General features: G+C 51.6%; 1 protein-coding gene across 1 annotated transcript in view; it reads right to left on the bottom strand.

Moving 5' to 3' along the window:
- Positions 1-16249, bottom strand: part of LOC114496792 (nebulin related anchoring protein) — a 65764-nt gene that overhangs the window by 15695 nt on the left and 33820 nt on the right. Inside the window, 15 exon segments of the mRNA XM_036027322.1 lie at positions 1625-1723; positions 3012-3116; positions 4490-4687; positions 6359-6472; positions 7022-7105; positions 7803-7937; positions 9528-9571; positions 9574-9625; positions 12382-12486; positions 13658-13684; positions 13686-13712; positions 13714-13776; positions 13778-13972; positions 14988-15097; positions 16197-16248. Coding sequence (XP_035883215.1) covers positions 1625-1723; positions 3012-3116; positions 4490-4687; positions 6359-6472; positions 7022-7105; positions 7803-7937; positions 9528-9571; positions 9574-9625; positions 12382-12486; positions 13658-13684; positions 13686-13712; positions 13714-13776; positions 13778-13972; positions 14988-15097; positions 16197-16248 — 1410 coding nt within the window.

Consider the following 16249-nt stretch of genomic DNA (forward strand, 5'->3'; position numbering starts at 1 on the left):
GCTGAAGGAATGTGAGGAAACCGCAGGTGCTTAGGAGGACCCCCTCTGACTGTCCCCCTGACTGTCCCCCTGAAGCCTGTCATAGACGCTCCGGTGAGGGGTGCCCGCCCTGTACCCGAGGAAGGGGGAGCGGCATCCTTCTCTCTGGATGATTGGCAGGGACACGGGACCAGAAGGCAGGCATCAGCAAAGAGACCATGCTCAGTCCCCCCCCCACACCTTCCTGCACTTAGCTTCCACCCTTGTCCCCGTCGTCAGCCCCAGCAAAAAACGCTCAGGTTTAACCATTTCTTCAGGGCCTCGTTTCCTTGCGGAGGGCTGCCCTGCATGTGAAGCTCAGATGAAATAAACGTTTAGGTTTTTCTCTTGTTAATCTGTTTTTGCTACCAGGCTCTAGCCAGCAACCTAAGATGGGTAAAGAAAAAGGTATGTTTTCCTCCCCTGGACTTTGCTCAGTCACAGTCTGAGGAAAGAAGAAGAAAAGCACATTTGGGAACACTAGCGAGGGTCTTACCCTGCGGACACCTTCCTTGAGGACTCAGGCGTACCAACAGCACAAGACCTGGGAGCGTTAGGTGCTGTAGGGGGTGGGGTTCCCCAACCCTAGCCTGCATTCCTCACTAAAAGCCCCAGATTCCCCGACCCCCACCCTGGGGGTGAAATCACAAGGTACTGGCCCCCAGTGGCCTCAGCCGGTGCAAAAACATTTATTCGCTGGGGTTAGAAATGGGGCTGTGGCCGCGGAGTCCTCTGAGCCCAGAGCCCTGCGTTACCCCCACAACACCCAGCTCACAAACCCAAGCAAGGAAGGTTCACTGGGGATTTAAACTGGACGACCATCCTTACACAAGCCCTTAGGATGTTCTTATCCCAAGCTGCTGTTTCTTACTTTGTGACTTGGGGTTAAGCTTGGGAACTAACAGTCTCCACAGCCAAATCTCAATTGACTTCTAAAACTTCAAGTCCGAGGGAGAATCTTGAAAACTAAAGAGGATGCAACATTGAATCCTCTGTCAAGCTCGCTTTCCATTTCAAATGTGTCAGAGGGCCACTAAGAAGAAGTAGACCTGGACAGATGATTTTAGGGAATGAGATTCCTCCCTCTGCATCACCCTCTGATAGGGATAGTCAGTCGACTAACTGATGACTGAGAAGACGGGATAGAAATTGGAGAAGCCTGACCAACAATACTCTAGAGCCCTCCTTGGCGAACCACAAACCCTCCCTGTAGTGATCATCAGAATGACAATAGAGAAGTGGTTAGCCAATATAGAACAGATAGGTCGGTACTTCTCAAATGCTAATGTGCATTCCCGTGGGTCGGGGCGGGGCATGAGGTTCGACATTTCTAACAGGTCCCCAAGGGACACAGAGGCTGCTCGCTGCTCTGTGATTGCCCTTGGGAGCAAGACACCAGGCTTAGCCAGCTTTCCACCTGAGCCTTCTCTCCTTCTGGGCAATATTCAGGCTCCACATAAAGGCACCCCCGTCTCCTAAACCTCCCTGCCAGCACGCAGGCTTTCCACCACCTCCCGGAACCCACACCCATTCACATACTTTTCACAATCGAGCAGGTTTTTTTTTAAAGCCCATTCATTCCAAAGCCTTCAGGAGGAGAGTTTACCTCGTTCGTGATCTGGTTGCTGAGTTTTGCGTGAAGGAGGCTGGGCGTGTCTGCCACAGACGTGTACTTGAAGGACTGGGGGTGCTGACGGTATTTACTCTGCATTCACGCGCAGGAAGGAAGAAGAAGACTTGGTGAGATATAAAACGGGCAGAAGGACCAGCTCTTGAAACACTATCACAAAGCCTCCTTTTTGCAAAAGCGGTTCGCCTGCCCCCTAGAACCTAGTCCCTCACCTGCTCCCGTGCCCTCAGAACTCAGTGGGACGAAGACACAGGGAGGGGCACACGACAGCCCCCGATGCTGAACGGCGGGAGAGGGAGAGCTAGTCCTTAGCTGTGAGTGTGAACGTGGCTGTTGGAATGCAAGTCTGCAATAGCTGTTGTCTTTGCTTGCGACAGAGCCAGGGCTCCTCGGCTTCGGGAGTGTACGAGAAACACCTGTGCAGCTTAAACTCTGTGTACATACATAGAGAGACCTGCGCCCACCCCTGGAGACCAGGGGTCAGGAAATCGTCAGTGGGCCCAAGGCTCTGGATGTTTTAAAGTTCTCCAGAGGATCTGAATGTGCCGCAAGGTTTAGAAACCACTCGGTTTAGAGATTTCAATGGAAAAGCAAAGCACAAAGTTAAATCTGAACTTTGGTGGATTCCACTTGTCCAGAGCTCCTAATAATCGAGGTGCACCGGGCCTGGCCACTGACCACCCCCACTTCCAGGGCCTTCCATTATGCCCTCCTGTCCTTGATCTACCAGGAATGGAAGTCCTAGAGCCCTCCTGAGGGTGAGCAAGGCTCCTCAGGACTCAAAGAGCTCAGAACGCCAGACTCTTGTTTTACCAAGAAATTATTACCAAGCTTAGGGCCACTATTCATATCCAGCAGCCAGAGAAGCACAGTACTTAAATTAGTACTCATCCTCACAAAAAAAACTAAGCAGAAGAGGCGTGACTATTCCCATTTGACTGATGAAAAAGCTGAGGCCCAGAGAGGGCAGGTGACTGGCTTGAAGTCACACAGCAAATGGGCGCTGGCCTAGAATTTCTCCCTCCATCGGTTGGTCTCCAAAGCCTACCCTCTTTACACTGTACCACAGGGCCGGTCTCCAAAGGACAACAAGGAAAGTATATCTTATGGGTCAGTGAATGAATCTTATGTGTTAATAGAGGAACTGACTTGATATCTGCAAAGCTGTCTTAAATGCCATTGGATCTGAAGAGAGAATCCAGTGCGAAGAGAGGCCAGGCACGGGTACCGGCCAGGCACCAGTGTTAAAACAGTGTCACAGGTAACTCACTTGCACAGCAAAAAAACAAATCGATGGTTGCAAACAACCACCTTTGCTACAGATATGTACTCGACACCCCTCACCCCCTCCAGCCCCGGTTACCTCACTGATGAGTTCAGACGCTCTTTTCCTCCCTTCAATCTCCAACGTGCCCGGGATGACACAGGCTACGCCTCGCATGAAGTTCAGGTCCGACCGGTACACATTCTACAGGGAACAACAGCGGGAGTCGGAAAGCCCAGCTCACAGGACGAGGAAGGAAAGAGAAGCCAGAAGAACCCCCCAGACGTCTCGTACTTGGTGAACACACTCAGTAAAGAGGCTCATTGGGGCCAAGGACGTGCGTCAGAAGAAAACTCCGCCGTCCCTTGCCTCCAGCTGTTAGCGAGGCTCCGGGCAGAGTTTTATTTGAATGTGGCCTATGGAAAACTAAACGTTGGAGTGCGCTGTGGTTAGAAAGTCCGTTGTCTTGGGGCAAAGGTGGCAATGGTTTACTAGGTCTTCTAAAACAAAGCCCAGAAGCAGAGGGTGGCACTAAGGAATCGTGGGTTAAGAAAGAAAAACTGAATCTTGAATCCCTTGGCAAAGGCCTGTCTCGGTCTGCGTGGGTGGGGGCATGTGTGGGTGGGGGCCCGTGGGGGCACCTGACTGATTTGGGTTGACAGTTTAGAGGCGCCCAAGTTCACTCCCCTCCAGCCACCGTGGTGCCCCTGGGTAGGCACACTGCCTTCAAATCACTATCATGAGGGGACGTGGGGCGATCGAGGGCTCTGCTCAAGTGACAGGGCCCGCCCCCACCAGCTGAACCTGGCAGCTGCTCGTCCCTACAGCTGTTCCCGACAGTTCATGTCGCTCAGTAAACACTGAGCACCGGCATGAGGTCTGAGCCCATGACAGGCACCCAGATCTGGGTACCGCTTGGCTCGCGGGCGCTGCCAAACCAGGATGCGGGGTTGGTGCCATGGTTCTTTTCTGACACAGGCCCGTTACTTGCGAATCTCACAGCACGAAAAACCAGCAGGCTGGGAAGTGAGGCTGCCACTGCCTGTTGGGATGAACCGTCCTGCATTTCTTTGGGAGTGAGGGACAATCCTCAGTGCCTCCCGCCACCCCACCCCCCACCTCCTGGGCCTGCCTGCTTCTGCAAACTGAGGTGCACACTGGGAAGGCACCACCAAACTCGGGACCCCCTTCTCGCTTAGAACCATGTGATCTCGGGCAAGCCATTTAACTTCTTCCAGCCTCACCATCCCTCCCTCTGTAAAATGGGGACAAAGACCATAGGAGGACGGTCATTTTGAGGCATAAACGAGACAGTACATGAAGGCACAACGCTTAGAATTCGGCAGAGGTACTCACTACATGATTGCTGGTATTGGATCGTGCAGTTGTGCTCACACAGCGCTAAGCGGGAACACTGGGGTGGGGTTTCACAAGCAACCCCAGGTTTCAGACTGCTCTTCTCTGGAGCACCCCATCCCCATGCAGCCACTGAGCCCAGGGGCGCTGGCAGGTCACTTACTGCCTCGTGGTCAAGTTGGACTGGAAAGGGCCCTGGGACAGATGCCAGCTCTCCCTACCTCACTCTGCAGCCGGTGAGCCTTCTTGGCACAGCTGAGCCTCAGGTCTTCAGCCAAGGAAGTGTGCTGGGGCAGCGGGCGTCTGTAGTCCTGGTCGCTGGCCAGGCTCTGAGCCTTCCTGGCATGCACCAGGGTCACCATGTCCAGCGGCAGATGGAACTGTGCCTTTGAGTGCTCCAAGCCTTTCTTGTAGTTCACCTGGAGGCACGGACAGATCAACGGCGGCTATTTCAAAGCCTCCATTTGCCTCAGGAGTATCAGGGACAGCAACTGCCATGTCACCATCCCAGGCCACCCCGGGGGGTGTTCTTGGCAGGGCCAGGATCCTTTCTTTCCAGACAGGACTCACCCCCAGGTCCTAACACTCACCGCCCCCAGCTCCTGGAGGTCACTCTGGATGACAAAGACCCACGGCCCCCCAGTTGGGAGAGATACAGATGTTTGAGGGGCAGATAAAATGTCAATGATTTCCTTGCTCAAGAGTGGCTCTTTCCACTTTCCAGAGCAAGAGGACGCGTGGCTAGCCTGAGTCCTCCCACCAGAGTTCCTTCCCTTCACCTTCTCAAGGTCAGGTTCTAGACACCAGGGAGTTTCCTCTCAAGCTAGCTCATGAAGATCTTCTTCAAAGCTTTCCTAGAAACCTGGGAGCCAGGTGCAGTAGGTGGACACTTGGAAAGCTGGTTCTGACAGGTGGGCATTCCCAAGAGCCCAACGTATGTCCTGAGGGAGAAGGGGGGTGGGCGTTTGTGGACCACACACTCCATTACAGTTCCAGGAGAAGCTGTCTGCAGGGCTGTGAGGCTCTCCGGGCTTCCTGGGGGTCAGATACAAGATCACCATCTATTCCTCCTCTATCCTTCCCAGGGACTTCCAGAAGCTCTGGCCACTCCTGCCTAACCCGAGAGTCCCACCTCCATGAACCCTCCCCTCAGCCCTACCATAAAGTCAAGGGCAATTCCCATCCACCCCACGCTCTTAGGCCAGCACCCCAGGATGGAAAGGGAAAACACTGTTAGAAAAGGGGACACCGAGGCAGAGAACATGTGGAGACGTGGGAAGAGCGTGACATGTGGGGCTGGCTCTGCCCCCTTCTCGCTGATCTTGGGCAGGGGCTGAGCCACTCTGCGTCTAGGTCTCCTTATCAGTAAGCCCAGGGTGAGCACACAGATGAAGTCCCTGGAGACGGTATGATAGTTAAATGAGCTATTGCATGTAAAAGTGCTTGGTCCTCTGTCACATGTTGTCACATATTAGATTTCACTGCCATGAGCCAACTCACACACGTATGTGCAAGGGGACAGGGTGCACACCCACCCATGTGTGAGCACTCAGGGGGCTGAAATCAAGGGTTGCGGTCTGAGAGGCCTCCAGGAGCCAGAGAGGCAGCCAAACGGAGTGAAGAAGAAACTGGGGGAGGAGGGGGCGGCTGCACAGCCAGGAGGACACAGGTGCCTTTGCGTGCAGCTCCCTGTGACCGAGGTCAGCCGTAGCTTTGAAAACTCCAGGTCCAACTTCTGGCCAGAAGTCTTAAACTTTCCCATAAAATTCTCTGTGTTTAAAGGCTTGACATTAGTTCACTCTGTAAACCAACCAAAATACCTCTGCAGTCCCAATCCAGACCCCAGGTCCCTTTGTGCGGCCATCGGCCAAAATCACAGAACGCCCAGCCTCGGAGGGAGCAAGAGGTCAGCTAGCCCGACCCCTCCCCTGATGGAAGGAGAAGCTGACATCCAGAGGGGCCAATGGACCCGGCCATGCCACGGAGGCAGGAGGGCAGAGCCAGCAACCACGACCAGGAGCACGGTTGGCATCAGGGGGCTGTGCGCGTGGGGGGGGCGGGGCGGCTCTGGGACTCGTGCTCCCACTTACCTCGCTCTGCAGCGAGCTGGCATGCACTGCGTGCGCAAGGCTGATATCATCTTCCAAGCTCCGGGAGCCGAGCATCTGCCCTTTCATTCTCTCAAATGCCTCTTTGTATTTGTACTAAAGGGAAAGAGAACAGGAGAGAGGAACAGCTCGGGGACACAGGACACGGAATGGAAGAGGTGGGTATTGGGCGAACATGTTTTGTTCTTTTGACAGTCACTGGGTGAGTTGAAAGAAGCGCGTGGGAGTCATCAAAAGGCCTGTTCTTTCATATGCAAGACTCCCAATGACTGAAGGGCCGGGGCACGGAATGGCAGGCCGAGGGAGTGCTTGGGCAGCCCGCGCCGGGGGAAGGTGGGTGCCTCGTTAGCAGTTTCTCCATGTGGACTCGCTTCAGGAAGCCGCTTGGCGGAGGGTGCATTTCATCTGCCCGGGGCCCGTGTTTACAAAGCACATGGCTTTGTACCCCAGCAAGGGCAATTTTTGTTATAGGGTCTTTCTCCCTGGTTGTTACCCGAGAGCCCTATCACAGTCAGTTGGGAGAGGAGAGAGATTATCCACAGGCAAAAAAAAAAAAAAAAAAAAAGGTGGGGGTTAGGGACAGAAGGCACAAAAATCGGTTAGGATTAAACACTGGCACAGGATGGGCGGGAGTTGGATGCTCACGTCACTGATGATTTCACCAGATGCCTTCGCTGCCTGGAACGGGATGGCATCCAGTCTGAGCCTGTATCCCCCATCTCGAATTTGCTCGGCAATGCCTTGTACCGGGTCTGCGGGGAAGATGCGCACTCATACGACGTCGCACAGCCCGGTGGCTTCCCACACTCCCGTCGCCCAAACGGAACCTGGTTGGCTGTGGGTTTTTTCTCCCAGCTGGGAGTCAGAGATCACTGGGGCTTAGCAAAAGCAACGGAAGAGCTGGATCCTGCCTCCTGCCCACCCTTGGAGGGGGAGCCATGGGTGGAGGGTAGGGGTTAAAGGCAAGAGCTCTGGAGCTGGAGAGACCCAGATTTCTCTGAGCAGCAGGTTGACTGCAAGAAGGAGGCAGGGGGCTGTATGTCACGGCCCTTTATGCAGGATAAAGAGAACTCAGCTGCCTCTATCCAAGAAGAGCAAAGGGGGGCAAGAGAGACTATGGAGATGAAGGCCCCCATTATCTCCGCCACGGCCCCTGGCTAGACTCGCTACATCCTGATGCCCGTGTACCAGCCCCACAGTACCAATGCCCTTTGCACTAAGGCATGTTTCCTAGGCTCCTCCTGTAAATGACCTTGACTCTCCTGCAGGACCGGCCCACAGTACCGATGCCCTTTGCAAATGAAAATGCAGGGCCCTTGTTCAAAAATCACACATTCAAGGCAGTGACAGCAGAGCATCAAACCAAGCAGGGCCCTTCTGGGCACAGGATGCCGTGCATCTGCGAAGGTCCCCTGGGGTCTCGCACCTACAAGCCGCACCAACCCCCCACCCGCCTCACCTCGCTGATATTCATGGCATTCAGCTTGGCCAGCAGGACTTCGGGGAGGTCAGCCGTCGCGTGTAGTGGTGCTTTATGTTTTCCCTGTTCCTTGTATAACCTCTGTGGGCGGAGAGAGAGAGGTTAGCATTAAACCCAGAAGCCTCTCCCAAGCAGGCATCAGCCAAGCTGAACTCCAAGAGATAAGGGTGCTGCAGCAGCCCCCTCCCCATAGAGACAGGATCAGGGGCCCCCCCCACCGAGATTTCACACTGGCACGGGGACAGGCGCCTCATTCTCCCCAAGTTCTACATCCCCGCTCAGAGCCTGACAGGCTGAAACATTCCCCTGGGTTAACGCCCCTTGCAGCGCACGCAGAGAGGGGCGGCCAGTGAGGGCCGAGGTCCCAGTTAACATCGGTAACTTTGTTATTAACTGTAAGCTAGGAGGGGGCATGAAAGTTCAGGAGGCGTGAGAGATGATGGTGCTCACCCAGGGGAGGTTTTGCCTGGAAGGACTTCAGTCCTCACCCCCTCCCATCTCCAGGAGTCTTGTGCCAGTAACTGTCTCCTGAGTGGGGCCAGGGCGCTATTCATCCAGAAAGCTGATCTGGGTGCAGGATATTCTAGCACTGAGCAGTGGCACAGGGAGTCGGCATCAGCCACCAGAGAAAGTTTATTCTAAACAGGGCTTTTTTTTTTTTCCATCCCAAATCTCCTTCGCTGTGTCCAAGGTTCTATGTATCACAGCAGTGCCCCCTAGAGTTGGTTAGGGTAAGGAAGGAACGTGGATCGGGTTTCTTTGTACAAAAGTCCTCGTTTCTCAGAGTTCAGTTTGGTTCTGATGGGCTGATCATCAAGGTATGCCCAATTCTTAACCCCAGAAGTTTGTAAATCATCCCAGAAAACATTCTGGCAGGTGCACGGGCCATTTCAGAATGCCTGGCGAATAAGGCACGGCCCGAATAATGTGCTCAGTTGGGAAACAAGGGAGAGAATTTTGAACCCCCTCCCTCCACGGTTTGTAAATCTTCCCCGTGGCAAGTTGAAAGGCTGGGGGATGTGCATAGGTGTCTCTGCCCTGCACAGGGGTCTCTGGGCCTCGCTCAGTAGAATCAGCCAGACAGGGCCGATTCGTGTTTCTTGGGAATTCATCATTCAGATGAGACTCCAATGAACCCTTCGCCGAGAGAACAAAAGGCCAGATCTTGGTTCACGTTACACTGAGAATATGGAAAACGGCTTGAAAGTTTCGTCTAACGCACAGACATCAGACCCAAATCATTTTCAAAGCCTCGGGGAAATTCCAAGAAGAATTCCTGCCCTTGGGTCCCAAGGAGCCCTGAGCGTGGCTTTCATTTTACAGTCACCGAGAATTTCACCCCAAAGTTCCAGTTCTGAAAACAATGCTTTAAAATAAAAAAGGAGCCGGGGTGGGGAGGTGGGGGGCAGAGGACAGCCCCACCCCCGACAAACCGGCGAGACATGCAAATGGGAAGAAATGAGGGCACGGGGCCGTGGGGTGGCGGAGCCCCAGTTGGCATCTGCATCCTAATGAGGAAGCACCCCGCCACGGCGAGCCTCGGCAAAGGACAAGAAGCGCCTTCATCCTTAGAACAACAGAAGGAGCAAGCCAAGAACCCCTCGGCTTCAATCGCGGCGTTGAAAGAAGCGCCCACTCTTACAGTCATAATGTATAGACATTATCGCTTACATCCACTGCTTGGGTATAACTAATTCTGGCCTGGACCATCTCCGCGTGTCTTTAATACTGGTAAACTTCAAAGCATCTGGATGCTGACGGTACTTCTTCTGTTGAGCAGGAAAAGATCAAAGCTGTGAATTTTGTGCTGCTCTTTCATGCCATTTGAAAGAGAAAATCATAGGTTGCTCGAGATTAGAGCGAATTTGTGAACATAATTATTATTCGGCTTCCTCCATCTTTATATCCTCGGTGACTCCGGGTTAATATTTGTTTCCATTTAAGAATAACCTCGTGTCAATTAACATTAAAGTATTTCTACCTGCTGCAAAGAAAACATCTCAAAATTAGGTTATGCCAGTAAAATGCTGTGGGATACACACTTAGGAAAGGATTTTTTTTTTTTAACGAGGCTTCAGATGCTGTCTCACAGTTGTTTACATATCTTAGTGTGGGTCTCCCAAGCAAGAAAGAACATTCATCGCTACGTTTATCAACAGGAGTTTTCTGTTTTCTTCCCACAAAGGATGCGGCAGAGGTGATCACAGCGAAAACTCTCGCATGTAACAGTTAGTGATCACATGCTAATCACTGTCGAACCCAGTTCAGTTAACACACACAGTAACTCTCTGAACTGTTACCACAACAAGAAAAGGCTGACGTCGGTGACAGGCATCGTCACACAGTTTGAAAAACTGAGACGACAACAACACAACAACACAACAACACAACAACAAATCACAAAAACTTCAGGTGCCGGGAGAGACCTGCAAACCCAATGCTGATTTTAAAAATCATGCCTAAGTTAATTCCTGTTTGGTTTCCAATCCGAGTACACTTGCAGGAGACTAGACTGGTGCCCATCTTTGTGGAATTATGAAGTCTGCCTTTTCTCAACACAGACAACTATTTTATAAACACTTCCTCATGTATCAAGTTGGACATCTGCATACCGGCTTGTCTTAAAAAGACACAGCTCAATGTGCGTCACCTGTTTGTGTAAATAAGAAGGTCAACTCTGCCCAAAATCTGATTGGAACACAGCCACGCTCAGTCATCCGTGGACTGTCTATGGCTGTTTTCACGCTACAGTGGCAGAGCTGAGGAGTTGTGGCAGAAACCACGTGGCCCAGAAAAGCAAAATTATTTACTATCTGGTCCTTCACAAAAGGGTTGCTGTCAGCTGCTTTGAAGGAGAGGTGAGTGTGTGTGTTTGTGGCTCTTTCGATAGAGCCTCACACTCCATCGGAAAATGAAGAGGTCAGCCCAGTTGGACGCTAAACTGGAAGCAGGGCGAACTGCGTGAGATGAGGTGGTTGGGTCAAGCTGCTAAAAGATGTCTTGTCTTACTGAAGTTTGAGGGCCTGTATGAAGGATAGAAGGCACACAAATGTGTTGAGGAAGTTGGCAAAATGAGGTGGGGAATTAAGACCACTGTAAGATAAATAGTTCCAGAAAGACCCCTTGGCTGCCAGATGTCAATGCATGAAGGCGTCATCTTGAAGTTTAATTAGCTGTGCAATGGCCTTTACTCTTTGTGTCTTTTTGTGAGTGGGGCCCATGTTGAGAGCTTGGGCCCCTGATGCCCCCTGTTTGTTCCTGTAAGTTTCCCCGTGCATCTTCCTAACGTGGCCTTTCCTTAACGAGACTGAGCACCCAGGGCCTTCTGGGCCTTGAATGCTGACCAACGTCCCTGAAAATTAGGGTGATCGGAGTGAGCCCACTTTTGAAATCAGCTCTGTGATGGGTCGGGTAACTAGAACACTCTCCAGCTGTCCAACAGCAATGCTGAGTAAGTGTGTTTGCAAATCCAACACAGGTGTCTTTCTGTTTTAACAACACATGCAGTCTCCTGAGACCAAACAAGGTCCCAGGCAGCTCACTGCCAACGCCAAAGCCTCCTGGGGCTACGGCCATATAGCCCCCACCCCGAAAAGTCCAGGAGGACCGGGCTACTCTGAAAACAACTGAACACACGTTCACTGGCCTTCTGAGCAAGTCCCCGTCCAGACAGACGTGAACAGGGGCGACCCGAGTGGCTCGAGGGAGTGCGGGCTCTCCGTGAGCGTGAGCCAAGGACGGCTGCCTGGCGCGTCCGGGCAAGTGGGTCTCCACTTTTCGGCAATGTCTGCAAGTATTTTCGGTTGTCACAACTGGGCAGTAGGTGCTACTGGCATCTGGCGAGTAGAGGCCAGCGATGCTGCCAAACGTCCTACAAGGCGCAGGACGGTCCCCACAACAAAGATGATCGAAAGGTCCATAGTGCAGAGACAGATAAGCCCTGACCTGCTCAAGGAGGCTGTCCTAAGATGTGAGGGAACGCCCCTTTTCCTAGACCCGGAACGCCCTCAGGTCCAGGTAGGGTGGTTCCAAGGAGACCAGAGTGAGGTTTAAGGGAAGCAATCCCCCCCAACAAGAGAGAACCGTGTCACGTGTCACGTGTTTGACACCGTATACATATTCAAAAACTGTTTACACTGTGTCTGAAAGAAAGGGAGAAAATGTGCAAAAAAAATCACAAAGGGGCATTCTGGGAGCAATAAATGTGTCTTTTCATCATCTCTCCCGTGTTGCTTCATTAAAAAGGTAAGTTAGTGGGTAGCAATTGAGCTCCCGTTTGATTGTCATTATTATTCATAATATCATTTGTCACTCACTTTGTTTTTGCTGGGGCTCCACGGGCCCCTACTGGGGTGTGTTTGGTATGTGGTTTCTCTCTAATTACCAGCCCCAGTCTGGGGGTTGAGGTCTTTCATGTAGCTTTGCCTTTTTCTTTGCCTTTTGAGTGGAAATTATTTTAATTTTATACAGAAATGCCACACGCCTAATGCAGCCAGGCCTGCCGCACGCTGTCAGGAAATCTCACCTCGCTAATGAGTTCTCCTGCCTTCTTCGCCTGCTCCACATTTAATGACCCGGTGGCGACCCAGCCTGCGCCTTTCATCCACTTCACATCTGCCCTGTATTGGTTCTGACAAAGGAGAAAGGAAAAAAAAAAAAAGAAAAAAAAAAGAAAAGGCAGGCCATTGTTGGTGTGCAGACATTGAAAGGGCTATTAACAGCTCCTGATGCAGCCTTGGTGGCAGCTGAGTCAAATGAGATGCCGCTTTTGTCTTAAACTTTCCTGCACTGTCACAGGTAAGGCTCCAAAAGGTAAATTAATTTCCCCTTTAATTGGAGCTGGTCCGTTGGATGGCGACTTCAGGCCCCACCCAAGACTACTGGGGGCGAAGGGGGGCGGGGCTGAATCAACCTTGTCCCTCATTAGGGACTCGTGTCTACCTCGGAAAAAGGAGCATCCTCAGTGTCTGCTTTTCCCGGTTTTTGTTTAAAATGACATGCAGGGGAGAAGAAAATGAGAATTCACAACAGAAGCCAGGTGGGGAGCTATTTGAGGGAATTTCAGAAGACATCCGAAGCTTCCCACGCAGCCAACGCCTGCCTCGCACCTCACCTCGGCGCCACGAGAAGGTGGGGGTGGGTGTCTCATTTCTTACTTGCCATTGAGGGAGTCGTTTTGCTGGAAAGCCATTAAATGGACACATCTCTACAACAAAGCGTGTCCCCTATCCATCCCGAAACAGCTCTACCTGCAAGGGCGACTACATGGTAACCCTGGGTAATCCCCTGGCAGCTGCTGACCTAACCTTTTCAGTCCACCCACTTTCTTGTGCCAGAGTCAACCGAAGACAAAAGAAAAATAGAAACCCGGCAAATAACATAAGGAAGAGGGGAGAGGGGCTGTTTATTCGTGAGCTGATCATTCTAAAAACAGGGACTACTAAGGCTGGAATGAGCGTCATAGACGGACTGCTATAGAGACCATGGTTAAGAAAGGTCACAAATTCATTTTTCCCTCCCTGACAATAAAACGAAATATGGCAAACAATATGCAGAACAGAACTCCAAGGGGAAAAAAGCAGCTTTATAATTAATCCGTTTAGTCATATAGAATTTATAATGGGCATAATTTGAATAAGAGAATACAATATGAGAAGCTAAAGGTTCCCACCCTCGGGAATCCCGCAACAGGTAATCCCATAAGTATAAACTATCATGTTGAAGGATCGGGAAACCCTTGCAACCAGCATTAGTGGGTGCGCGAGCACACACCACACACACACACACCACACGGAGCTTACATTGCTCTGTAAACTGTAAGCCTTCTTTGGCCCACTCCACCTTCATGTCCGTGGGGCAAAGCTGTAAAGTGATGTGACGCCGTCTTGTAGCCTATGTTCGGTGGCCAATGCTGGGCCTTTGCGGGCGTGCACAAGGTGGACCATGTCCAGGGAGCTGGGCAACGGGGACTTGGAGTCCTCGAATCCCTTTTTGTACTCCAGTTCGCTCTGCAGCTTGGACATTTGCAGCGAGTGGCTCATCTGTGAATCGCCCTGGCATTCCTTTGCCCCGATGAGCTTCCCTCTGGACCTCCTCATAATCTCCTTGTACTTCACCTAGATGAGAGGAAGAGAGCTGGGGTAGACCAGAATCTCCTAGAAAAATTGGAACATTTCAAGCCATAGGCACGAAAGTTAAAACAAAGCCATACCAATCGGATCTTAACAGTACTGGTGCCCTAAAAACTCTGCCTCCTTTGAACAACCTCTCATCAGATAAACAAAATGAATGTTACTGTTCATCATTCCCTTTTCACCTCAGCTGCCAGGAAGCTCAGAGCCAAGACTACTCAAGCTATAAAACAGTCTCTTCTCCCAATTTCCGGTGACATTCCACCTTGGTCTATATATTTGCCATCACTCTCTTCCTGGATTTACTTTAAAGTGACCTGTTGCTTTCCTGAAAATCACTTTAAAATCCTTTCGGTATTAGGGAGGACATTATAAATAAAAGTAGTCATGAAGTACAAACACAACAGCTGTTTGAGAAGGGAGCTCAAATTAAGAAACAACTGGGACAGGACCCGAACATGTAGGAGTATGGGGGCCGAAAGGAGCAGGTACTAGGCCAAGTGCAATGAGGATCGTAAGAATCAACATGGAAATGCCTTAAAAAGTGTAACAGGATACCAGCTCACTATTTTTAACCTTGTCATTGCCGTGGCCATCAGGTCACTTGGGCTGTACCCTCAACCTCTGCCAACACAACGGCAGCATCACTATCTGTCAACTTTACTGAACACGCACCCCGAGCCAGGCACTGTAGAAACCTGTGCCACTCAATAGCGCATCTGCAGAGCGGAGCTGGTTTGTAAAATGCTACCCGCTGATAAGAGCAGGAGCTTGTGTCAGAGTGAAAATCAACTGCATCACCGAGCCACTGTTTAGTAGAGCTGATGTCTCTCTCTCTCTCTCTCTCTCTTTCTCTCTCTCTCTCTCTCTCTCTCTCATACAATGTAAGTGCATAATATATATTTATGTGATATATACACAATATATCATATAGGTGATGTACACATCCGACTAAATGGCAGGATCCATGGAGTCACGCACACACTGCATGCCGACTCACCCTCGCTGGCCAGGTTTCCTCTTGGCTTTGGCTGTCAGGAAAGCCAAGGAGGTCAAGACGCAGCTCAAACCCTTTTGCCTTCTGGTTTTCCCACTGCTCTTATACAGTTTCTCTGGGGGGATTTGGGAGAAAAGAGGTCACCCTCACATGGGAGGCTCCCCTACTCTCTGTAAACGACCTCTCTAGGAGACAGGCAGGCACCCCTGACGCCTTTCCCAGAACCCCCAAGACCACAGACAGCCTGCAGACTGAGTACATCTGGGCGGGCCTTCTCGTTCCTGCCCGAAGGCCCCTTAATGCCCATGGCTTCAAACAAGAGAAGCAGAGATTGGGCTCCAGAAGCCTCAAAAAATACTGGGAGTCTTCACAGGAGTCTCAGACATGCCAAGGGTGAAATAACATGGTAAAACACACAAAACACATCTGAACCATGTTCTCCAGCTCTCTCCACACCCCCCCACCCAGCCCAGCAGCTGCCCCAGCTGCACTTTCTTCTCCTTCTGCCCCACCCGGCCTCTAGTCCCTCTGGGTCTGTTCCTTACTTCTCCCGTTTCCTGTCCTGTTTCTTTCTGGCTCCCCTCCAGATTTCTAGTTCCTTCTTCTGGAAGTCTCCTCCTCAGCCTCTGCTGCTCCCTCTATCTTCTTCTTCTACCCGTTAATCAGTTCAGCACCCCAAAGACCTGGGAGCTGAGTGGAAGAGCTAAGGCCCCTCTCAGGATACACCAGTGGGAAAGCTGGGACTATGCCTATTCCGTGTCTAAGAGCAAAGCCACCCTCCACACAGTCCTCTGAGGGCTTTCTGCCTCTTAGCTGATTGAAGCCTCATGAGGACCCAGTGAGGGAGGGACAAGAATTACCTTCATTTAACCAACTGGACAACTGAGACCAAAGAATTTGCCCAAAGTCACAAATCTAGCAGGTGGCAGAGCCAGGAATCAAACCAGGCAGTTTGGGGCAAATATCTAAGCTCTCACTGCCTCCCCTAATGACACTACTCCTAGGCTGTTTCCCCTCCGACCCCAGGATAGCCCCTGCCTCCTACCAGGGGCTCAAGGCGGTCCTCCCCATAAAACCCTGGCCAGGAGCAAGCTCTGCTAGATGAGCTGTTTACAACGACTAGATGTTTGTATCTGAGATGACACGCCAACATGGCTGGCTGCGTCTGTGGTCCAGGAGACTACCCAGCGAAGCGGGGCCCACACACTGTACCTCGCTGGAGATTGGCTGCATTGGCTCGGGCCTGTAAGAAGAGAGGCTCGTCC

This window comes from Phyllostomus discolor, chromosome 5, assembly GCF_004126475.2.
Source record: "Phyllostomus discolor isolate MPI-MPIP mPhyDis1 chromosome 5, mPhyDis1.pri.v3, whole genome shotgun sequence".
In the NCBI taxonomy this organism is placed as follows: domain Eukaryota; kingdom Metazoa; phylum Chordata; class Mammalia; order Chiroptera; family Phyllostomidae; genus Phyllostomus; species Phyllostomus discolor.